At 39.7% G+C, this 17,860-nt stretch overlaps 1 protein-coding gene across 1 annotated transcript in view; it reads right to left on the minus strand.

Annotated features, from left to right (window-relative positions):
- The window catches only part of ERO1A (endoplasmic reticulum oxidoreductase 1 alpha), a 52,527-nt gene extending 34,980 nt beyond the window's left edge, over positions 1-17,547 (minus strand). Inside the window, exons 1-4 of the mRNA XM_072838569.1 lie at positions 17,370-17,547; positions 7,602-7,721; positions 6,590-6,673; positions 2,134-2,172 (exon numbers count right to left, since the gene is read on the minus strand). Coding sequence (XP_072694670.1) covers positions 2,134-2,172; positions 6,590-6,673; positions 7,602-7,721; positions 17,370-17,483 — 357 coding nt within the window. The 5' untranslated portion in view covers positions 17,484-17,547. The remainder of the gene's footprint in view (positions 1-2,133; positions 2,173-6,589; positions 6,674-7,601; positions 7,722-17,369) is intronic.
- Positions 17,548-17,860: the final 313 nt, after the last annotated feature.

Below are 17,860 nucleotides of genomic sequence, written 5' to 3' on the forward strand. Positions count from 1 at the left end.
CTTCGACATGGATGGAACTGGAGGGTTATTACGCTGAGTGAAATAAGTCAATTGGAAAAGGACAAACATTATATGGTCTCATTCATTTGGGGAATATAAAAATTAGTGAAAGGGAATAAAGGGAAAGGAGAGAAAATGAGTGAAAATATCAGTGAGGGTGACAAAACATGAGAGACACCTAACTTTGGGAAACGAACAAGGGGTAGTGGAAAGGGAGGTGGGCAGGGGTTTGGGGTGACTGGGTTATGGGCACTGAGGGGGGCATTTGGCAGGATGAGCACTGGGTGTTATGCTAAATGTTGGCAAACTGAACTCCAATAATTAAATAATTAATTAATTAATTAATTTTAAAAATTTAAAAATTTAAAAACATTTTTAAAAAAGAAGGAGCTCCTAGTGGCCAAAGGCAGAACAACTCAAGCATCAAAAGGAATTAAAAAATGACTACAATAGAGTCTCACATTAAAAAAGTCAAAACTCATAAATTCATAATAACATTTAAAAATGAAAACTCTTGGGGATCCCTGGGTGGCTGAGCGGGTTGGCACCTGCCTTTGGCCCAGGGCGCGATCCTGGAGTCCCGGGATCGAGTCCCATGTCGGGCTCCCTGCATGGAGCCTGCTTCTCCCTCTGCCTGTGTCTCTGCCTCTCTCTCTAGGTCTATCATGAATAAATAAATAAAATCTTTAAAAAATAAAATAAAATAAAAATAAATAAAAACTCTTGACTAAAGAGGACACTTGATGGGATAAGCACTGGGTGTTACACTGTATGTTGGCAAACTGAATTTAAATTAAAAAATTAAAAAAGAAAAAGATTTTAAAAATAAAAAAAAATAAAAACTTTGAGGCATCTGCCTTCAACTCAGGTCATGATTCCAGGGTCATGGGATCCAGGCCCATATCAGGCTCCCTGCTTAGTGAGGAGTCTGCTTCTCCCTCTACCTCTCTCTCTGCTCATGCTGGCTCTCTTTCATTCAATCAATCAATAAATATAACCGAAACCTTATTGGGCATCTTTGGAGGTGCCAGGACTCCAAACTCATAATTAATCTGAAAACTAGTAAACAAAGGAAAAGAATGAAGCATTTATCTTGTCCATCCTGTATAAACTGTATTTCAGGGCATCCAGATAGTTGACAAGAAAAGGTCTTTAGAGAAATACAACAGATAATAAGTATAGAAAGAATGATATAATTAGAATATAAGCATTTTCAAAACTGAAAGAATGCAATAGGTAATGATCATCAAAGCTGCTAAAACTTTCAGGGAAAAAACGAGTAGGGAACTGTATAATGAACCTAATGACCAATCTTAATTTCATGAAAAAAAAAGAAAGCCAGACATTATGTGTCTTTTGATATGATGTAAGAGTAAGTATACAGCAACACTAATCAATATATATCAGAAAATGAATCTGAAAAGCTATAATATATAACCACCAGTTTACAGAATACAATGTGTTGAATGATGATGTGACAGGGATACAATCAGTGGAAAGTTCTCTAGGATAAGGACTCATTTCCTTCAACAGATAAGTTTGCAAAGAAAGAAAAAAGAAGAGGGAATGGACATAGGTTAAAGACTTAAGTGGAGCCTAGGTGGCTCAGCCGGTTAAGGTTAAGCATCTGCCTTCAGCTCAGGTAATGATCCTAGGGTCCTAGGATTGATCCCCGCATCATGCTCCCTGCTCCAGGCGGGAGTCTCCTTCTCCTCTCTCCTGCTTATACTCTATCTCTGTCTCTCTCTCAAATGAATAAATAAATATAAATTAATTAATTAACTAATTAATTAATTCTTTTTTAAAAGGGACACCTGGGTGGCTTAGCGGTTGAGCACCTGCCTTTGGTCCAGGGAATGATCCTGGATTCCCAGGATTGAGTCCCGCATCAGGCTCCCTGCAAGGAGCCTGCTTCTCCCTCTGCTTGTGTCTCTTCCTCTCTCTCTGTCTCTCATGAATAAATAAATTAAATCTTAAAAAAAAAAAGAGACAGACAGACAGACAGACAGAAATACACAAGCAGTGCCAGAAAATAAGGAAAGGAGGGGAGTGGAGTCATACCTGGCAAGGGAAATGAAATTTATGAATTTTTTTGTTAAGATAATAGACACATTAGTAAGTATGTGTATATACCTTGTAGCTTGCAGATTTAATTCCATCAGGAACTTCATCCTAAAAAAGAAAAAAATGTTTTTTATCAGACATTTATTCTATGTTCTGAAAAAAACTTTTAAGTGTCTATGATTTATGAGATTATTTTTATTTTTTTAAGTTTATTTTATTTATTTAAGTAATCTCTATACCCAGTGTGGTGCTCTAACTCATGACCCCAAGATTAAGAGTCACATGCTCTTCCAAACTGAGCCAGCCCGGCGCCCCTATGAGATTACTTTTAAACTGAAATAGTCAGTTTTTATACTATTTCTTAAAAGTAAACAAAAACCCAACAAATTATTCTCTAGGTTGCTGTTCATATATTTTAATACCTCATAATAGCACAGAAATGTAAAAATAGTTACTCCCTTTGATGTTCAAATTGTCCCACACTGGCCACTAGGGGACCCATAAAGTGCTGACTTGTTATCTGCACCTGTCTCCTATTGATATGACCTCAGTAATCTTTAGCAGCATTTTCCATTTTCTTTTATGACAAGATACTCCAGGCTCACCGTGTATATTTCTTGTTCCAGTCCTGGAATTGACTGTTTTTTAAGGAGCCCTAGTTCTTTTCAGAGGAAAATGGTACTGGTTTTAGTCATGTGTTGGCCACTAACCAACTATAGGACCTATCTGTATATCCTCAAAGTGATGCTGTGAATAGACACAATGATGTATGTACTCTATAAATTGCAGGACCCTATTCCAGTGCTAAGTCTATTTCTGAAATAGATAATACCTGCCCAAAGGGAATGATCCACACAGAGATAAACACTTTATTGTGTAACTTTCCAGAATTCTTTTTCTAAGACCAGATATTTAGAGGGTTTCTAATTTTTTCATATCATGCCAAATTTATAAACTAATTTCAGCAGAATCGACACCTTTACAATATTTATTACCGCTTTACAGTCATCTTTGAACATCTGTCCAATTATTTTAGTAAGTGAAAATCCTGGTGGACTAGTGGATGGGATTTAGGAGGACACATGACAAGATGAGCATAGGGTATTATATGCTGGCAAACTGAATTTAAATAAAAATTTTGTTTAAATCCTGGTGGAATTACTAGACCAAAAAATGTGGACCTTTTAAATTTTGTTGATACAGGGCAGCCCCGGTGGCGCAGCGGTTTAGTGCTGCCTGCAGCCCAGGACGTGATCCTGGAGACCCTGGATCGAGTCCCACGTCAGGCTCTTTGTATGATGCCTGCTTCTCCCTCTGCCTGTGTCTCTGCCTCTCTCTCTCTGTGTCTATCATGGATAAATAAATACAATCTTAAGAAAAAAAAAAAAAAAGGAACTGCTTAAATTTTGTTGATACATATGCTGAACTGATCTCCAAAAGGATTTAACCACCAGAGTATTCATTTCTTATTCACAAACAGTGGATATTGTTATTTGTTTTCACATTGGTCAATTAATAATAGAGGGGAAAGAACATTGTTTCGACCCATCATAAAGGTAATAAATAATTGGCCTTTCAGTTTATAGAGTCCAGGCTGCGAGTTAAAGCCCCACGTTGGGCGTGTAGAGACTACTTAAAAATTAAATGTTGGGATCCCTGGGTGGCGCAGCGGGTTAGCACCTGCCTTTGGCCCAGGGCGCGATCCTGGAGACCCGGGATCGAATCCCACGTCGGGCTCCCTGCATGGAGCCTGCTTCTCTCTCTGCCTCTCTCTCTCTCTCTCTCTCTGTGTGACTATCATGAATAAATAAATAAAATCTTTAAAAAAAAAAAAAATTAAATGTTTAGGGATGCCTGAGTTTATTAGTTAAGCATCTGACTCTTCATCTCAGCTGAGGTCTTAAATTTCAGGGTCATGAGCTCAAGCCCCCAAAAATAGAAATATTTTTTAAAAATTTCTTAAAATAATGATGAAATTCAAATTTTTAATAATTGTAAAAACACTTGCTTAGTTCTGACCAATATTAATAATGGCCCATTTAATGTATAAGTGCAATTAAATGCCTTTATTATCTACCATATTTTTAGCATGCTTAATAAGTCATAAATAAGTTATTGGTAAACTTGAATTTCCCTAACTACTATATACTACTAAATATAAATGCTAGAACTTAGGAAATAAAATGAAACATTTAAAATGATGATATCATTTTAATGATATTATCATAACAGGTTGTTTCACAAGTTAATTCTTGAATTTTCAAAAAGCTTTGTCTATGAGGATACGTTTAACTAAAGGCTTGATTTTCATTTAACTAATGATAAAATATCCACAAATACTATTTTACGTTAGCATTAATTCCATATGCTAGATAGGTCTATATAGCAATATTTACACATATCAAAAGAAACCACTCAAAATTATAGCACCACTTCATACCCATTGGGATGGCTAATTATCCAGAAAACAGAAAAGAGTGAATGTTAATGAGGATATAGAGAAATTGGAAACCTCATGCATTGCTGGTGGGAATATAAAATGGTGCAGGTGCTGTGAAGACAGTATGATTTCCTCAAAAAATTAAACACAGAACAACCATATAATCCAGTAATTCTAATTCTGGGTGTATACCCAAAAGAACTGAAATTAGGAACACTAAAAGATACTTGTGCACCCGTATCCAGAGCAGCATTATACACAATGGCCAAAAGATGGGAATAACCCAAAAGCCAATCCATAGGAGAAGGAATAAATGAAATGCAGATACACATAAAATGCAGCATTATTCAGCCTTAAAAAGGAATATAATTCAAATACATGCTACTATGGATAAACCATGAAAATGCTGTTAAGGTAAACAAGCCAGACACAAAAGGACAAATGTTGTAATAATCCTCCTTATAGGGATCCCTGGGTGGCGCAGCGGTTTGGCGCCTGCCTTTGGCCCAGGGCGCGATCCTGGAGACCCAGGATCGAGTCCCACGTCGGGCTCCCGGTGCATGGAGCCTGCTTCTCCCTCTGCCTGTGTCTCTGCCTCTCTCTCTCTCTCTCTCTGTGACTATCATAAATAAATAAATAAATCTTTAAAAAAAAAAAAAAATAATAATCCTCCTTATATGAGCTACCTAGAATAATCAAATTCATAGAGAAAGAAAATAGAATAGTGGTTGCCAAGGGCAAGAGGGATGGGTGAATGGGGAGTTATTGTTTAACGAACATGCAGTTTCAGTTTGTGATCAGGAAAAAAATTCTGCAACAGGATGGTGCTGATGGTTGCACAACAATGTGACTATACTTAATGCCAACAAACTGTACACTTAAAAATGGTTAAAATGGTAAATCTTGTTATATGTATTTTATCACAATAAAAAAGCAAAATACAAATATATGCTTTTAAATGGAAAAAAAAGGCTTCATTAAAAGTGTAAAATTCAGTTTTCAGAGTAAAATGCTTCAAATTTTAATGTCTGAGGATTCTTAAGTAAAACCAGGTGTTTAGGAGCACCTAGGTGGCTTAGATGATTAAGCGTCTACCTTCAACTCAGGTCATGATCCTGGGATCCTAGTATAGAGCCCCACATCAGGCTTCCTGCTCAGCGGGGAGTATGCTTCTCCCTTTTTCTCTGCCTCTCATTCATGCTCTCTCTCTTGCTCTCTATCTCAAATAAATAAATAAAATAAAATAAAAAAACAACAACAACAACAAAAAAAAAACAGGGCAGCCCGGTGGCTCAGCGGTTTAGCACCGCCTTCGGCCCAGGGTATGATCCTGGAGACCCGAGATCGAGTCCCACGTCAGGCTCCCTGCATGGAGCCAGCTTCTCCCTCTGCCTGTGTCTCTGCCTGTCTCTCTCTGTGTGTGTCTCTCTCATGAATAAATAAATAAAATCTTAAAAAAAAAAAAAAAAACAGGTGTTTAGTCCAACCCCTTCCCACCCAAGGAAAACAATATACCTGTGGATAAAGGAGAGATTTTGCTTACACTTCCATTAATTTCATTTCGTTCTACTATAAACACAACTTTGAGTAAGAAATAGGAAGAAAAACATCAAGCCAAAAGAACTGTTAATCTCACAAGTAAATCAAGGATTGTATTTATCACAAAATTTAAATTCTTTTATTATGAAGGCAGAATAATTCAAAACAGGTTTTACGTTAGTAAGTTTAGGTTTTGTTTTTGTTTTTGTTTTGTTTGTTTGTTTGTTTTTTAAAGATTTGAGAGAGAGTAGGGGAAGGGAAAAGGAGAGAAAGAATCTCTAGCAGACTCCCTAATGAGTGTGGAGCCCGACTCAGGGCTCAATCCAAGGACCACAAGATTGTGACCTGAGCCAAATCAAGAGCTGGATGCTTAACCAACTGAACCACCCAGGCACCCCAAGTTTAGGCTTTTAATCTGTAAATATTAAACAACATTATATTTAACCTAAGGACTGAAATGTTATTTTAGTTGTGTTGCCCCTTTTTAAAAAGTGCAATTATTTGAAAAAAGATGTAACAGATCTTAAATGTATACGTGGTTCTTACCGATTGACAAGGCTTGACAGCACAGTCTCTTCGCCCACACTGGCTAATATCATTCCAGAAAGGACATGGTCTCTTCAGGTTTACCTATAGGATAATAGAAAAGGTTATAAAAGTAAGAATCTTGAGATTATTATTGACATGTGTTCAATTACAATGTTATAACCTGGTCATGCTATTAGTTGCAGTTTTTCTTTTTCTTCCATTTCCCAGCTGCCAAGTTCCAGTGATTGTATCTATGTGTACCTTATATAAGTAAATTGGTAGACTTGGTTAGAAAGACACAGACTGGGATGCCAGAGTGGCTCAGCGGTTGAGCGTCTGCCTTCGACCCAGGGAGTGATCCTGGGGTCCCGGGATCAAGTCCCACATCGGGCTCCCTGCATGAAGCCTGCTTCTCTCTCTGCCTGTGTCTCTGTCTCTCTTTCTTTCTGTGTCTCTCATGAATAAATAAAATCTTAAAAAAAAAAAGACACAGACTGCTACTAAACAGACTCCAAACAGAGGGCAACTAGGAGACAAAGTAGCTGATATCACCACTGCTGAAATGATATTCATTTTTAGCAAGTAGCAGACAATTGTGAACTTAGATGATAATTACATATTCCAGTAATTAGATTTTTCTAAACTCCTTCTGTAGTTATCTCAAGATAAAATATCACAAGTGACCAGTTAAAATAATACAGGTCAGAATAAAGTCATGCTTTTCAAAAAACTTAATTATTTAACAGGAGTCAATCTAATATTTTAGAGAAGTATGAACTAGCAATTTTGATAACAATATAATAACTTCTGTTCTGACTTCAATTTAAACAAGTTTCCAACGCCACAGTGCAAAACTGACTTGTTGAAACTGAAAGTATCCAATGGATGGTTTCAGACTTATATTCTTCACTCTTGTAAACTGAATTTTAAATAATGGCCACAATTTTGAAGCTCAACAATTCCTAAGAAAATATAATTATCCATTTAAACTTTAAGTATTCTTGTGCAAAAAAATTTAAAATAAAAATACCTTGTAATATCTGAAGTAGTCACTTTCAAGAAGTTTTTGTAGTCTTGGAAAAAGCCTGTAGTTATTAAATCTATCGATGGTTTCAACATCACAGGTACAATCATCCAAGTAACCACTAACCTGTTACAAAGAAAATGAAATAACACATCAAAATATCTTAGGTACAACAGGGTTCTTTTTCCTTACAAGGTTATGACTCAACCAACTCTTATCCTCTCTCCTCTCCTAATTTTTGGAAATGGGGGGATCCCTGGGTGGCTCAGTGGTTTAGCACCTCCCTTCAGCCCAGGGCATGATCCTGGGGTCCTGGGATCGAGTCCCACGTCAGGCTCCCTGCATGGAGCCTGCTTCTCTCTCTCTCTCTCTCTCTCTCTCTCTCTCTCTCCCTGTCTCATGAATAAATAAATAAAATCTTTTAAAAATTAAAAATTAAAAAAAATAATTTTCGGAGATGGGGTATTACAGTAATCTAATAATGCTATTGCTCTTACTATATACCTGGAGGAATGCAGTGGCTGCTTTTTGTAGGGTGTACTAAGCTCATCATCACACATGTGCCCACACATATATGTAGTGAGTTGATACCCTGCAGCCACTCTGTAACTCCCCCCAGGCCTGACTAGGTGTAGGCATCTAATACAAACCAGGTCATGGTCCCTGCTCCAGGAATCTGGAATTGAGAAGAAGAAGAGATGGGTCTTCCTAAACAACTAAACACAGACCATATGCTAGCATGTGAACTGAGGAACACATGAGCCAGTCAGCAAGATTTTAAGATACACAGTGAAGCAGAGACAGGAGATGGATTCGGTTTTCCCGCTCCTACTTCTCCCCATCTTCCTTGAAGCCCCAGTTGCATTCCCATTCTTGGCTCTCCTAAGACTCCATATTCCTACAATTCAATTGTCAGTCTTCCCTTTTAGTATCCTACAAGATGTATAGTCTGGAGACAAGTTTAGTGAAGGTACAAAAAAAAATACGGTATTTATAAGAGAAACAATAATAACTATAACAATCTAACTACTCCCAAATATTAGACCATGATAATTTGTCTAGGTTAGAATTGGTGCTTAGAAATCACTTATCAGGGATCCCTGGGTGGCGCAGCGGTTTGGCGCCTGCCTTTGGCCCAGGGCGCGATCCTGGAGACCGGGATCGAATCCCACATCGGGCTCTCGGTGCATGGAGCCTGCTTCTCCCTCTGCCTATGTCTCTGCCTCTCTCTCTCTGTGACTATCATAAATAAATAAAAATTAAAAAAAAAAAAGAAAGAAATCACTTATCATTAGCAGCACAGATAGCAAATTGACCACAAAACCAATTCTGATCTTCAAATGCTTAAAAATAATTACAATCAGACAATGTTATCAGAAGTGAAACTAAAAGTCTCAGATGTTTATTTGGGGCTAGGCAAATACCTACAAAATTAATTATATATTGCTAACATGGTAATGCTGCAAGTAACAAATATGTCAAGATTTAAGAATAGTAACTAGATTTTTTAAAAAAATATGTATATAGGGCATGCTATAGAAAAGAGGTCCTTATACTTTGGTCTGAATATTTGCAATATAAACTACTTTGGATTACATTTTAGGGAGACTTGTCAAAAAATTTTTTTTCAAATCTACTGGTAAGTAAGCAAGTAATACTTCATTGAAATACCAAATGTAGGTGATTTCCCTCTGGAATACCTTCAGTACCTTTTAATTTTGAAATATTACAAAACAGTAATGTAAATTTTTCACCTAAGAGTGAATACTTTTGGATGATGAGAGATAATACTTTGGATGATGACAGCAATATCTAACAGCTAAGATTCTGTACCGATTTGCCTAGTCTTACTTGTTTTGGACTAATTCAGGTTCCAGAAATCTGATCTACATATTTTGTTACTGTAATAACTACTTTCATTCCATATGCAAATTTTTCCTTATTTCCTGCTAAAAATTCTCTGAGTATACAATAATCTTTAGTTCCTAATTTGAGGTACTAACAAAACAAAAGTGCTTCTAAAGAACCTAGATGATTTGATTTTTTTTCACACCCCTTTTTTTCAAGCATTAAAAACAGAACTTCTAAGGATGTAAACTAGCTACTGTTTTTCCCCTTGGATACAAATCATTATACAAAGAAATAAGAGACACAAAGAATGCCAAGGCCAAAGGGATACATGCCAAATAGAGACATTAGGTCATAAGGAGAAACAAGCACACAAAAAAAACAAGAGAAAGGATTTGAAGCAATTATTTTTTCCCCCTTATGTATTTCATTTTAAGGTAAAAAAAATTCTATCTTTAAAATTCGAGTTCGGGAGCAGCCTGGGTGGCTCAGCGGTTTAGTGTCGCCTTCAGCCCAGGGCGTGATCCTGGAGACCCAGGATGGAGTCCCACGTCGAGCTCCCTGCATGGAGCCTGCTTCTCCCTCTGCCTGTGTCTCTGTCTCTGTCTCTCTCTCTCTCTCACTCTTTCTCTATCTCTCATGAATAAATACATAAAATCTTTTTAAAAAATTCAAAATTAAAATAAAATAAAATTCAAGTTCAGGCATCACCTCTTTTGGAAAGCTATCCCCTGGAGTACCACTCAACTCCTGCTGGCTTAACTGTCGCTCCTATGTGCTCCCATGACACTCCACATAACTCTTAGATACAAATTACCTCACTATATTGGATTTATCTATTTCAATTCCTCCCTCTAGAGTTTAAAATCCTTGAGAGCAAAATCATGTTCATTCATTTTGTATTCTTAGTCCTTAGCACTGTACTTCTAGACAGTACATAGTAGATGCTCAGTATTTATTTGTAGAACGGATATATGAACAAATGTTTCGATAAATGCTGTCCACGGTCACGCTCATTCACTGGAGACCAGCATCACAGTCTAATTATGACTATGAACTACCATGTCACCTATGGTGCTTGGTGCTCAGTGCTCCAGACCACACGAGCCCAAGTGGCAGAAATGCACTCAGAACAAGGAAAGCAAACAGCAGAGGTAAATAACCCATTGTGTCCAATTTTTTACCAATCTATACACCTTAACTACAAAGGAAGCTAGAGGAGGCTCCAGACCATAAAGGAATGCAAGATGCATTCAAAGCAGAAATAGCTGATAGCCCAGAGACCTCAAAGAGAGAACACAGGACAACCGTAGGCTTAAAAATCCTCAGACCTTTACCTTAGAAATTGAGTAGGAGGTACTTCCACCAACAACAAAATGTAGCAGGGCAGTTAAGTAGGTAGAGCAGGGATAGAGGAGTTTCAATAGATGCAGAGGGCCCAGCAAAGGAGAGACATGAATACACTTAGAAACCCAAGACATGTGACTGTTCAGATAAGCTTGCCAACCTAATCCCTGAAGAGAAGTCTAGCAGGTACAGATGCCAGACCTAGTTCTAGAAATTAGAGAACCAGCATGTTACCAGAACAGAGTCTCTGGAGAAGGCAAAAAGAAGAAATCCAGTTAACAGGCCCAGAGCAAAATCTTGGAAACAAAGCAAAGCCTAGTCTCTAAGACCAAACAATGGGTACTGATCTGGAACAAGAATGACTGGATACTACTGCAGCTTTGGGATGTGCTAAGGCTGCTTAAATCATTGCCACATTATCTCCTAAACTGAAACAGAATTCTGACCCTCCCATAGGAATACCAATTCTATTTAATGCGCCCCCCCCCCCCAGCCCCACCACACACATACACAAAGTGCTTGATGCATGCTAAAACTTGAAGCTCGCTGCTCCAGGCAACAATCAGCCAAACTAATTTGGTAGGAGGCCAAACTAATAGGTGGCAAACAGAAGGCCCTTGCTGAGGGATGGTAGATAGAAGGACCAGGGAAGGCCTGACAGACATCTCCCAGTTTAAAGTCCAAGTCTCTAAAGAGCTGAAAAGCCTCTGAAGGCCTTCTACTGCAGCCTCCCAAGCACACAGCAATGCCCTCCTATGCACTCTCAAGAAGGATGCAGTGTGTAACGGTGGTTAGCATGCAGGCCCTGGGGTAAGGCCTTCTTGGGGTTGAATCCCATCACTTCTACTTATTAGTTATTGGTCTTACCCAAGTATTTTTTAGCCCCTCTAAGCCTCAGTTTCCTATCTGAACACAAAATGGTAATACTAATAGTTCCCATCTTTAAGAGTTGATATCAAAATGAATTGGCACAGAATAAATGGCCAGTAAATGTTAATCAGTATCATTAACGTACCACTACTTAAATGTTTCTAGTGAAAGGAATCTTACTAGTCCCAAAGCAACCCACAACATTTTATTTGAGAGAGAGAGCGCGCGAGAGAGAGTAAATCACTCTCTCAAGTAGGGGGGTGGAGAGGCAGAGGGAGAGAGAATCTTAAGCAGGCTCTACGCCTGACTCAAGGCTCAATCTCACAACCCTGAGATCATGATAGGAGCTGAAATCAAGTCAGATGCTTAACCAACTGAGCCACCCAGGTGCCCCTATGTTTTGTTTTGTTTACAAAGGGGAAAAAAAAGGCCCAGTTTGCAACTAAAATTTTTCAAAAATTTTACATCTGTAGCCTCAGTGGAACATAGAACTGGAGAGCCAACAGTCAGATGCAGAAGTAGTCTCAAACACTTTCTCCACGGACTCTGCCTGGTTTGGACTAATTACCAAAATATAAAAGGCAAGAAAAGAAAATAACATAGGCCTGCTTGTTTACTATTTTCTGGTTACAGGTACTCTTTAATTTACAATGAAAGACAAAAAAACAAAACAAAACAAAAAAAAAACAAAAAAAAAACCCCACTTTCTAGTTTTCTTACATGCCAAAAACTTCCAGTCCTACCAGACTATCATTTTTTCCCAAAGCACTGTGAGAATATATTCCTCCTACCTGAAATATCTTTTAAAAGTGCTCAAACTGTTCCTTTTTTTGCAAAGACCTTTAGTTATGTTTAATTTTATAGTGGTTTGTGACTGTGAAAAAGAACATGAAAAGTACTCATTGAAAGAGCTGACTGAGACCTCTGTTAATGAGAGCATGGAAACACTGAAGATTCTATACTGGGTAGTTGGCACCACTCTAAGTGACATGGAGAGCTACAAGCTATTTCTGCTTTAAACCTTTAGTCTTTAGAACTTTAAATTATTGTTGTGACCCAAAGTGTAGTAACCAATGTAAAATATGCTTTGTTCCACACTCTTTGTTCAAAAGGGCCTGGAATGTATTAAGTGCTCAGAGTCAATGGACATCTCTCCAGTATAACCTGTTTCAAAGATTCCTCTGACTAAATTTTAATCCAGGCTTAGTTCCACCTACCACGCAACATATTATCAAGTGTTTCTTCTTCCATGGTCTGGCTACTCTGACTAACAAATAAAAACTATTTTTTAAATTGACTTACACAAGACATTAGACAAGTAAATCTGCTAAAAATCATGTATGCAGAATGTATCTACAATGCACTACAAAAGAAAATTGATTTTGAAATAGCCATTTTGGATTATCTGAGTTACTTCCCTTTCATTAGCCTGATAGAAATTTACACCACTCAGATCTTGATTTGAGTTGATCTGAGTGTTATTAGCACTAGCCATATTAAGATTAATAAAACATTTTGATGACATGGGAGTTTATAGACATTTCTAATTAATTTAAGTGAAAAACATGTCCATTCTGCCTCCATATCTGGGCTTCAATATTTCTTCTGAGGTTATTTCTTTAAAATGCATCTTGGGATTCCATGAACAGGGATTAAAGTTCTGTTACATTCATCCTAATGGTACATAATGGGTAAAAGGAAATACAAAACTCTGTCAAAAGCAAAACAAAACAAAAAAAAAAACAAATAAAAAAAAGGAAAACAAGAAAGTCTGAAGAGTCTCCATTTATTTCAAGCCCATACCTATTACAACAAATATTACAATTATTATTTTGGTTTAAAGACAGGGTGGGTCATGATCATGGGGTTCTTTATAAAAATTACATAGACTTGCACACCCCAAAAGGTAAAAAAGACCAATTTTCTGTGCAAAAAAAAAAAATTTTAGGGACGCTGGGTGGCTCAGTGGTTGAACCTCTGCCTTTGGCTCAGGGCATGATCCCAGGGTCCAGGGATCAAGTCCCGCATCAGGCTCCCCGTGGGAGCCTGTTTCTGCCTCTGTGTGTCACTCATGAATAAATAAAATCTAAAAAAAAAAATTATTTTAAAAAGAATGATGATTTAAAAAAAGTGGGGAGGGCAGCCCAGGTGGCTCAGCGGTTTAGCACCGCCTTCAGCCCAGGGCGTGATCCTGGAGACCCAGAATCAAGTCCCACGTCAGGCTCCCTGCATGGAGCTTGCTTCTAACTCTGCCTGCTTCTCCCTCTATGTCTCTGCGCCACCCCCCCCACTCTGTCTCATGAATAAATAAATAAAATCTTAAAAAAAAAAAAAAGTGGGGAACTATATATAAGGAAGAGTTATAAGTCCCCGGCAATTTATCACTTATTTGCAGCAACTAACACTGAAGCATTGTTATCAAAATAACTTACAACATACAGTGAAAATGGTTTTGGTAGGATTTGATGTCAAGAGGCATATGCAGTAATGGACTAACCTTAAAGATTCATTTGGAGCCATCAACCCATCTGAAAGATCAATTCCAGAAAAACATGCAAATGGCTAAGCAGAATGATTGAAAGAATATACTCCAGGTAGCACACATCCTGAATTGTAATTTCTGGGATGCCTCGGTGGCTCAGTGGTTGGGCGTCTGCCTTTGGCCTAGGGCGTGATCCTGGAGCCCCGGGATTGTGTCCTACATTGGGCTACCTGCAAGGAGCCTGCTTCTCCCTCTGCCTGTGTCTCTGCCTCTCTCTGTTTCTCTTATGAATAAATTTAAAAATCTTTAAAAAAAAAAAAAAAGAAATCCTGTATTATAATTTCCCTAACACTTCTTGAGTACCAATTATGTACCAGGCTCAGTACTCTGTAGTATCAAGAAATGGGACTAAATTTTTAGTTTATTTTTTGATCTCTCAAAACTTATTCACAATAGGCCACAATAAATGATTATTGAATTTAATCTATTCAAAGTAAAGCTTCGTATCTTTTACTTCAATAATTTTCTAAGGCCAAATAGGTGCACATGCTGCTTTGGCTCAATTTAGAGTTGATAGTCTGTTAACAGAAACCCTACTACCGGGCACCCATGAAAGAGTGTGATGAGGGGTGTTGATGTGGTAATTCAAGGCAGGAGTGGTAAGAGAGATTGGCAACAGGAAGGGAGAAAGACAATTAACAAAACGGTCTCCACAGAACTTTCCTGCTACTTGGGTACTGCAAAGAGAATGAGAGATTTTAATTTGTATTTCTAAACTCTAGGTCAAAAGTTAGTCTTTTGACTAACTATTGTCTAGCAATATTTATGAACTTTTTTTTTAAGATTCTATTTTTTAAGTAATCTCTATACCCAACTTGGGGCTCGAACTTACTACCCTGAGATCAAAAGTGGCATGCTCAACCACCTGAACCAGCCAGGTGCCCCTACTAGTTTTTTAAAATGCTTAGGATCTCAAGCTCCAAAGAACATTATTCACTAAATTGTTAAGTTCTTAAGGACAGGGATCATACCATAATTATTTCTGTATCACAAATATTCAGGTCAATGTACACAGTGCTTATAAATGTTTACTGAGGGCAGTCCTGGTGGCTCAGCGGTTTAACGCCGCCTTCAGCCTAGGGCCTGATCCTGGAGACCCAGGATCGAGTCCCACATGGGGCTCCCCGCATGGAGCCTGCTTCTCCTTCTGCCTGTGTCTCTCATGAATAAATAAATAAAATCTTTTTTAAAATAAATAAATAAATATTTACTGAATGAGTAATTTCCACCATTCATCTCCCCTAGTCTTTTCTTCCATCTTTTTTTATTTCTGTGTCTCTCATTTCTGTATACATCTATGTCTATATGCTTGTCCAATTTTCTCTTCATATCTATTCATCACTTGTCCTTTCTCCTCCTTACCCCCATCTCTTCCATTATTGACCGTAAGAGAACTAAAACGTATTTTTATTTCAATCTATTGAATTGAGATTGATGGTCTCTGTTCTTAAGTTGATTTAAATAGACCATTTAAAATTTTTTCTTGGGACACCTGGGTGGCTCAGCGGTTGAGCATCTGCCTTTGTCTCAGGATGTTATACTGCGGTCCTGGGATCGAGTCCCACCTCAGGCTCCCTGCATGGAGCCTGCTTCTCCCTCTGCCTATGTCTCTGCCTCTCTATGTCTCTCACAAATAAATAAATAAAATCTTTTAAAAAAATTTTTTCTTACAACTTTTAACATGCAACCCTCAGTAATTTTTTAACGTTGATTCCAAAAAGAAAAACAGCCAGTCCTGTTCTAAAAGCAAAAGAAAGGGACCTAACAGATTTTTGTGTTGGGGAAATATTCGAATCTTGAAAACATTTTAAGGGGTGGGAAGTGGGAGGCTTAAATACTAATCAGAAGAAAAAATTTAAAAAAATTTAAAACTCCCCAATTTTAATCAAATATCTAAAAAAGTTATAGGGGGAATAAAAGTTGAAAAGCTCAACGGGTACTATTATTTCATTATTTAAAAATCCAAAATACAGTTGAAAATGTTATATTGGACATCTTCTTCCAACACTAACTTATTTTAGTCTTTTACTTCAACTTTTCTTATGTGCAAATGTTTGTACTTTGTGTTATGTTGTATTCTTCCTTATAAGTACTTGATGGCGTGCAGTTGCAATCCCTGAAGGTAAAGGAGCTTTTCAATCTTAGTCGTAAAGCAGCAATTTCCTTTCAACTCTCCTACTCGTAGCTAGATAACATCTCAACTCTCAAATCACTCAGCAAAGCAACAAAACGCAAGAATACCAAGCAGTGAAAGAGATAGTTCTTCCCCTCATAATATTGGTTTATTTCTTCCTCCCATAATATTTAAAGCTGTTTCTTGACTCTGAAATAGTAGCATTGCCCCTACACATAAAATGTTATTTCTGATCATTAATTGTAAAATCCACTTAACAGGAAAAAACTTGGATGCCTACCCTCAAATTTGTATAAAATGTAATTTTTTTATCAACAGAGGCCAACCAAAACGTGACTTTAATGATATTAAAATACAGGACACTGCATATCCGAAAACCTCTAAATTTCTTTGAATTTTTTTTTTCTCAAGGAACCTACCTCTCTAACTAAAAAGGGAAAAAAAATAGATCATAATAAGCTTGTACTTAAACTTGTGCACTGAATAAGGCTCATCCTCCCAATTCAGACCAGCCAAACGGGTGTCACGTTAAGGGAATCTCATCACATTTTGGGGAAAAAAAGGACACAGGGCGAGGAGCCAGGGGGCAAGCGGCGGCCCTCAAGACACAGGGCAGCTGGGCTTGCACACAGAAGAGCCACACGAAGCCCTTCTCCTGCCTGACAACGAGATCCGAGATCCTGCGCCCTGCACACCACACCGAGCACCGTTCCGGGTCAAACTGGAAGTCGGGAAGATCCAGGTTCTGCTAAAACGGCCAGTATTAAGTGCGCGTGCACAGTGTGCGCGCCCTTCCCGGGCAGGGAAGACCCACGAAGATGCATAACCCAAGTCGGCAAAGACCTAGCGGCGCGCAGCCACCCCGGCCCACACCAAGCCCCGCGAGCTACGGGGCACGGCGCCGGGGGGCGCCCGGGAGGGCGGAGTCGCGGGGGCTCTCCCGGTGTCACCTGCCGGGGCGCGGCCCCCAGCGCAGGGCGGAGGCGGGCAGCCCCGGGAGCCGCCGCGCCGCGCGGCCGCGCACAGCCCTCACCTGGCAGAAGCACCGCTGCGCCGCCGTCTCGGGGGGCCGCTGCTCGCCGTGACTCGGGCCGAGCAGCCACACGGCGCCCACGAGGCCGACCAGGAAGCCCCAGCGCCGGCCCATAGCCGCTCCGGCCCTCCGCACCTCCGGGCCCGGCACTCGGGCGCAGGCCGCGCGTCCGCAGAAGAAGCCCGCGCGGGCCGGCCCCCGGCGGCGCCCCACCCCCGGCTCCTCCCGGGCCCGCCCTCGGCTCGCCCGCCCGCGGCCGCCGCCTCCCGGCAGAGCCTGCGGACGTGCCTCGGCGCCCGCGCCGCCAGCCCGCCAGCCCCGGGCCTCGGGGCGGCTTCCTTTCCCCGCGTGAGGCTGACGCACGAGCCCGCTTCCCGGCGCGGCTCCGCCCCGCCCCGCCCGGCCCGGCCCGGCCCGGCCCGGCCCGGGAGCCTCGCCCGGCTGCGGCCGCCCCGGCCCCGCGCGCGCACCGGGGTCCTTCCCGCTGCGAG

This window comes from Canis lupus, chromosome 9, assembly GCF_048164855.1.
Source record: "Canis lupus baileyi chromosome 9, mCanLup2.hap1, whole genome shotgun sequence".
NCBI lineage: Eukaryota > Metazoa > Chordata > Mammalia > Carnivora > Canidae > Canis > Canis lupus.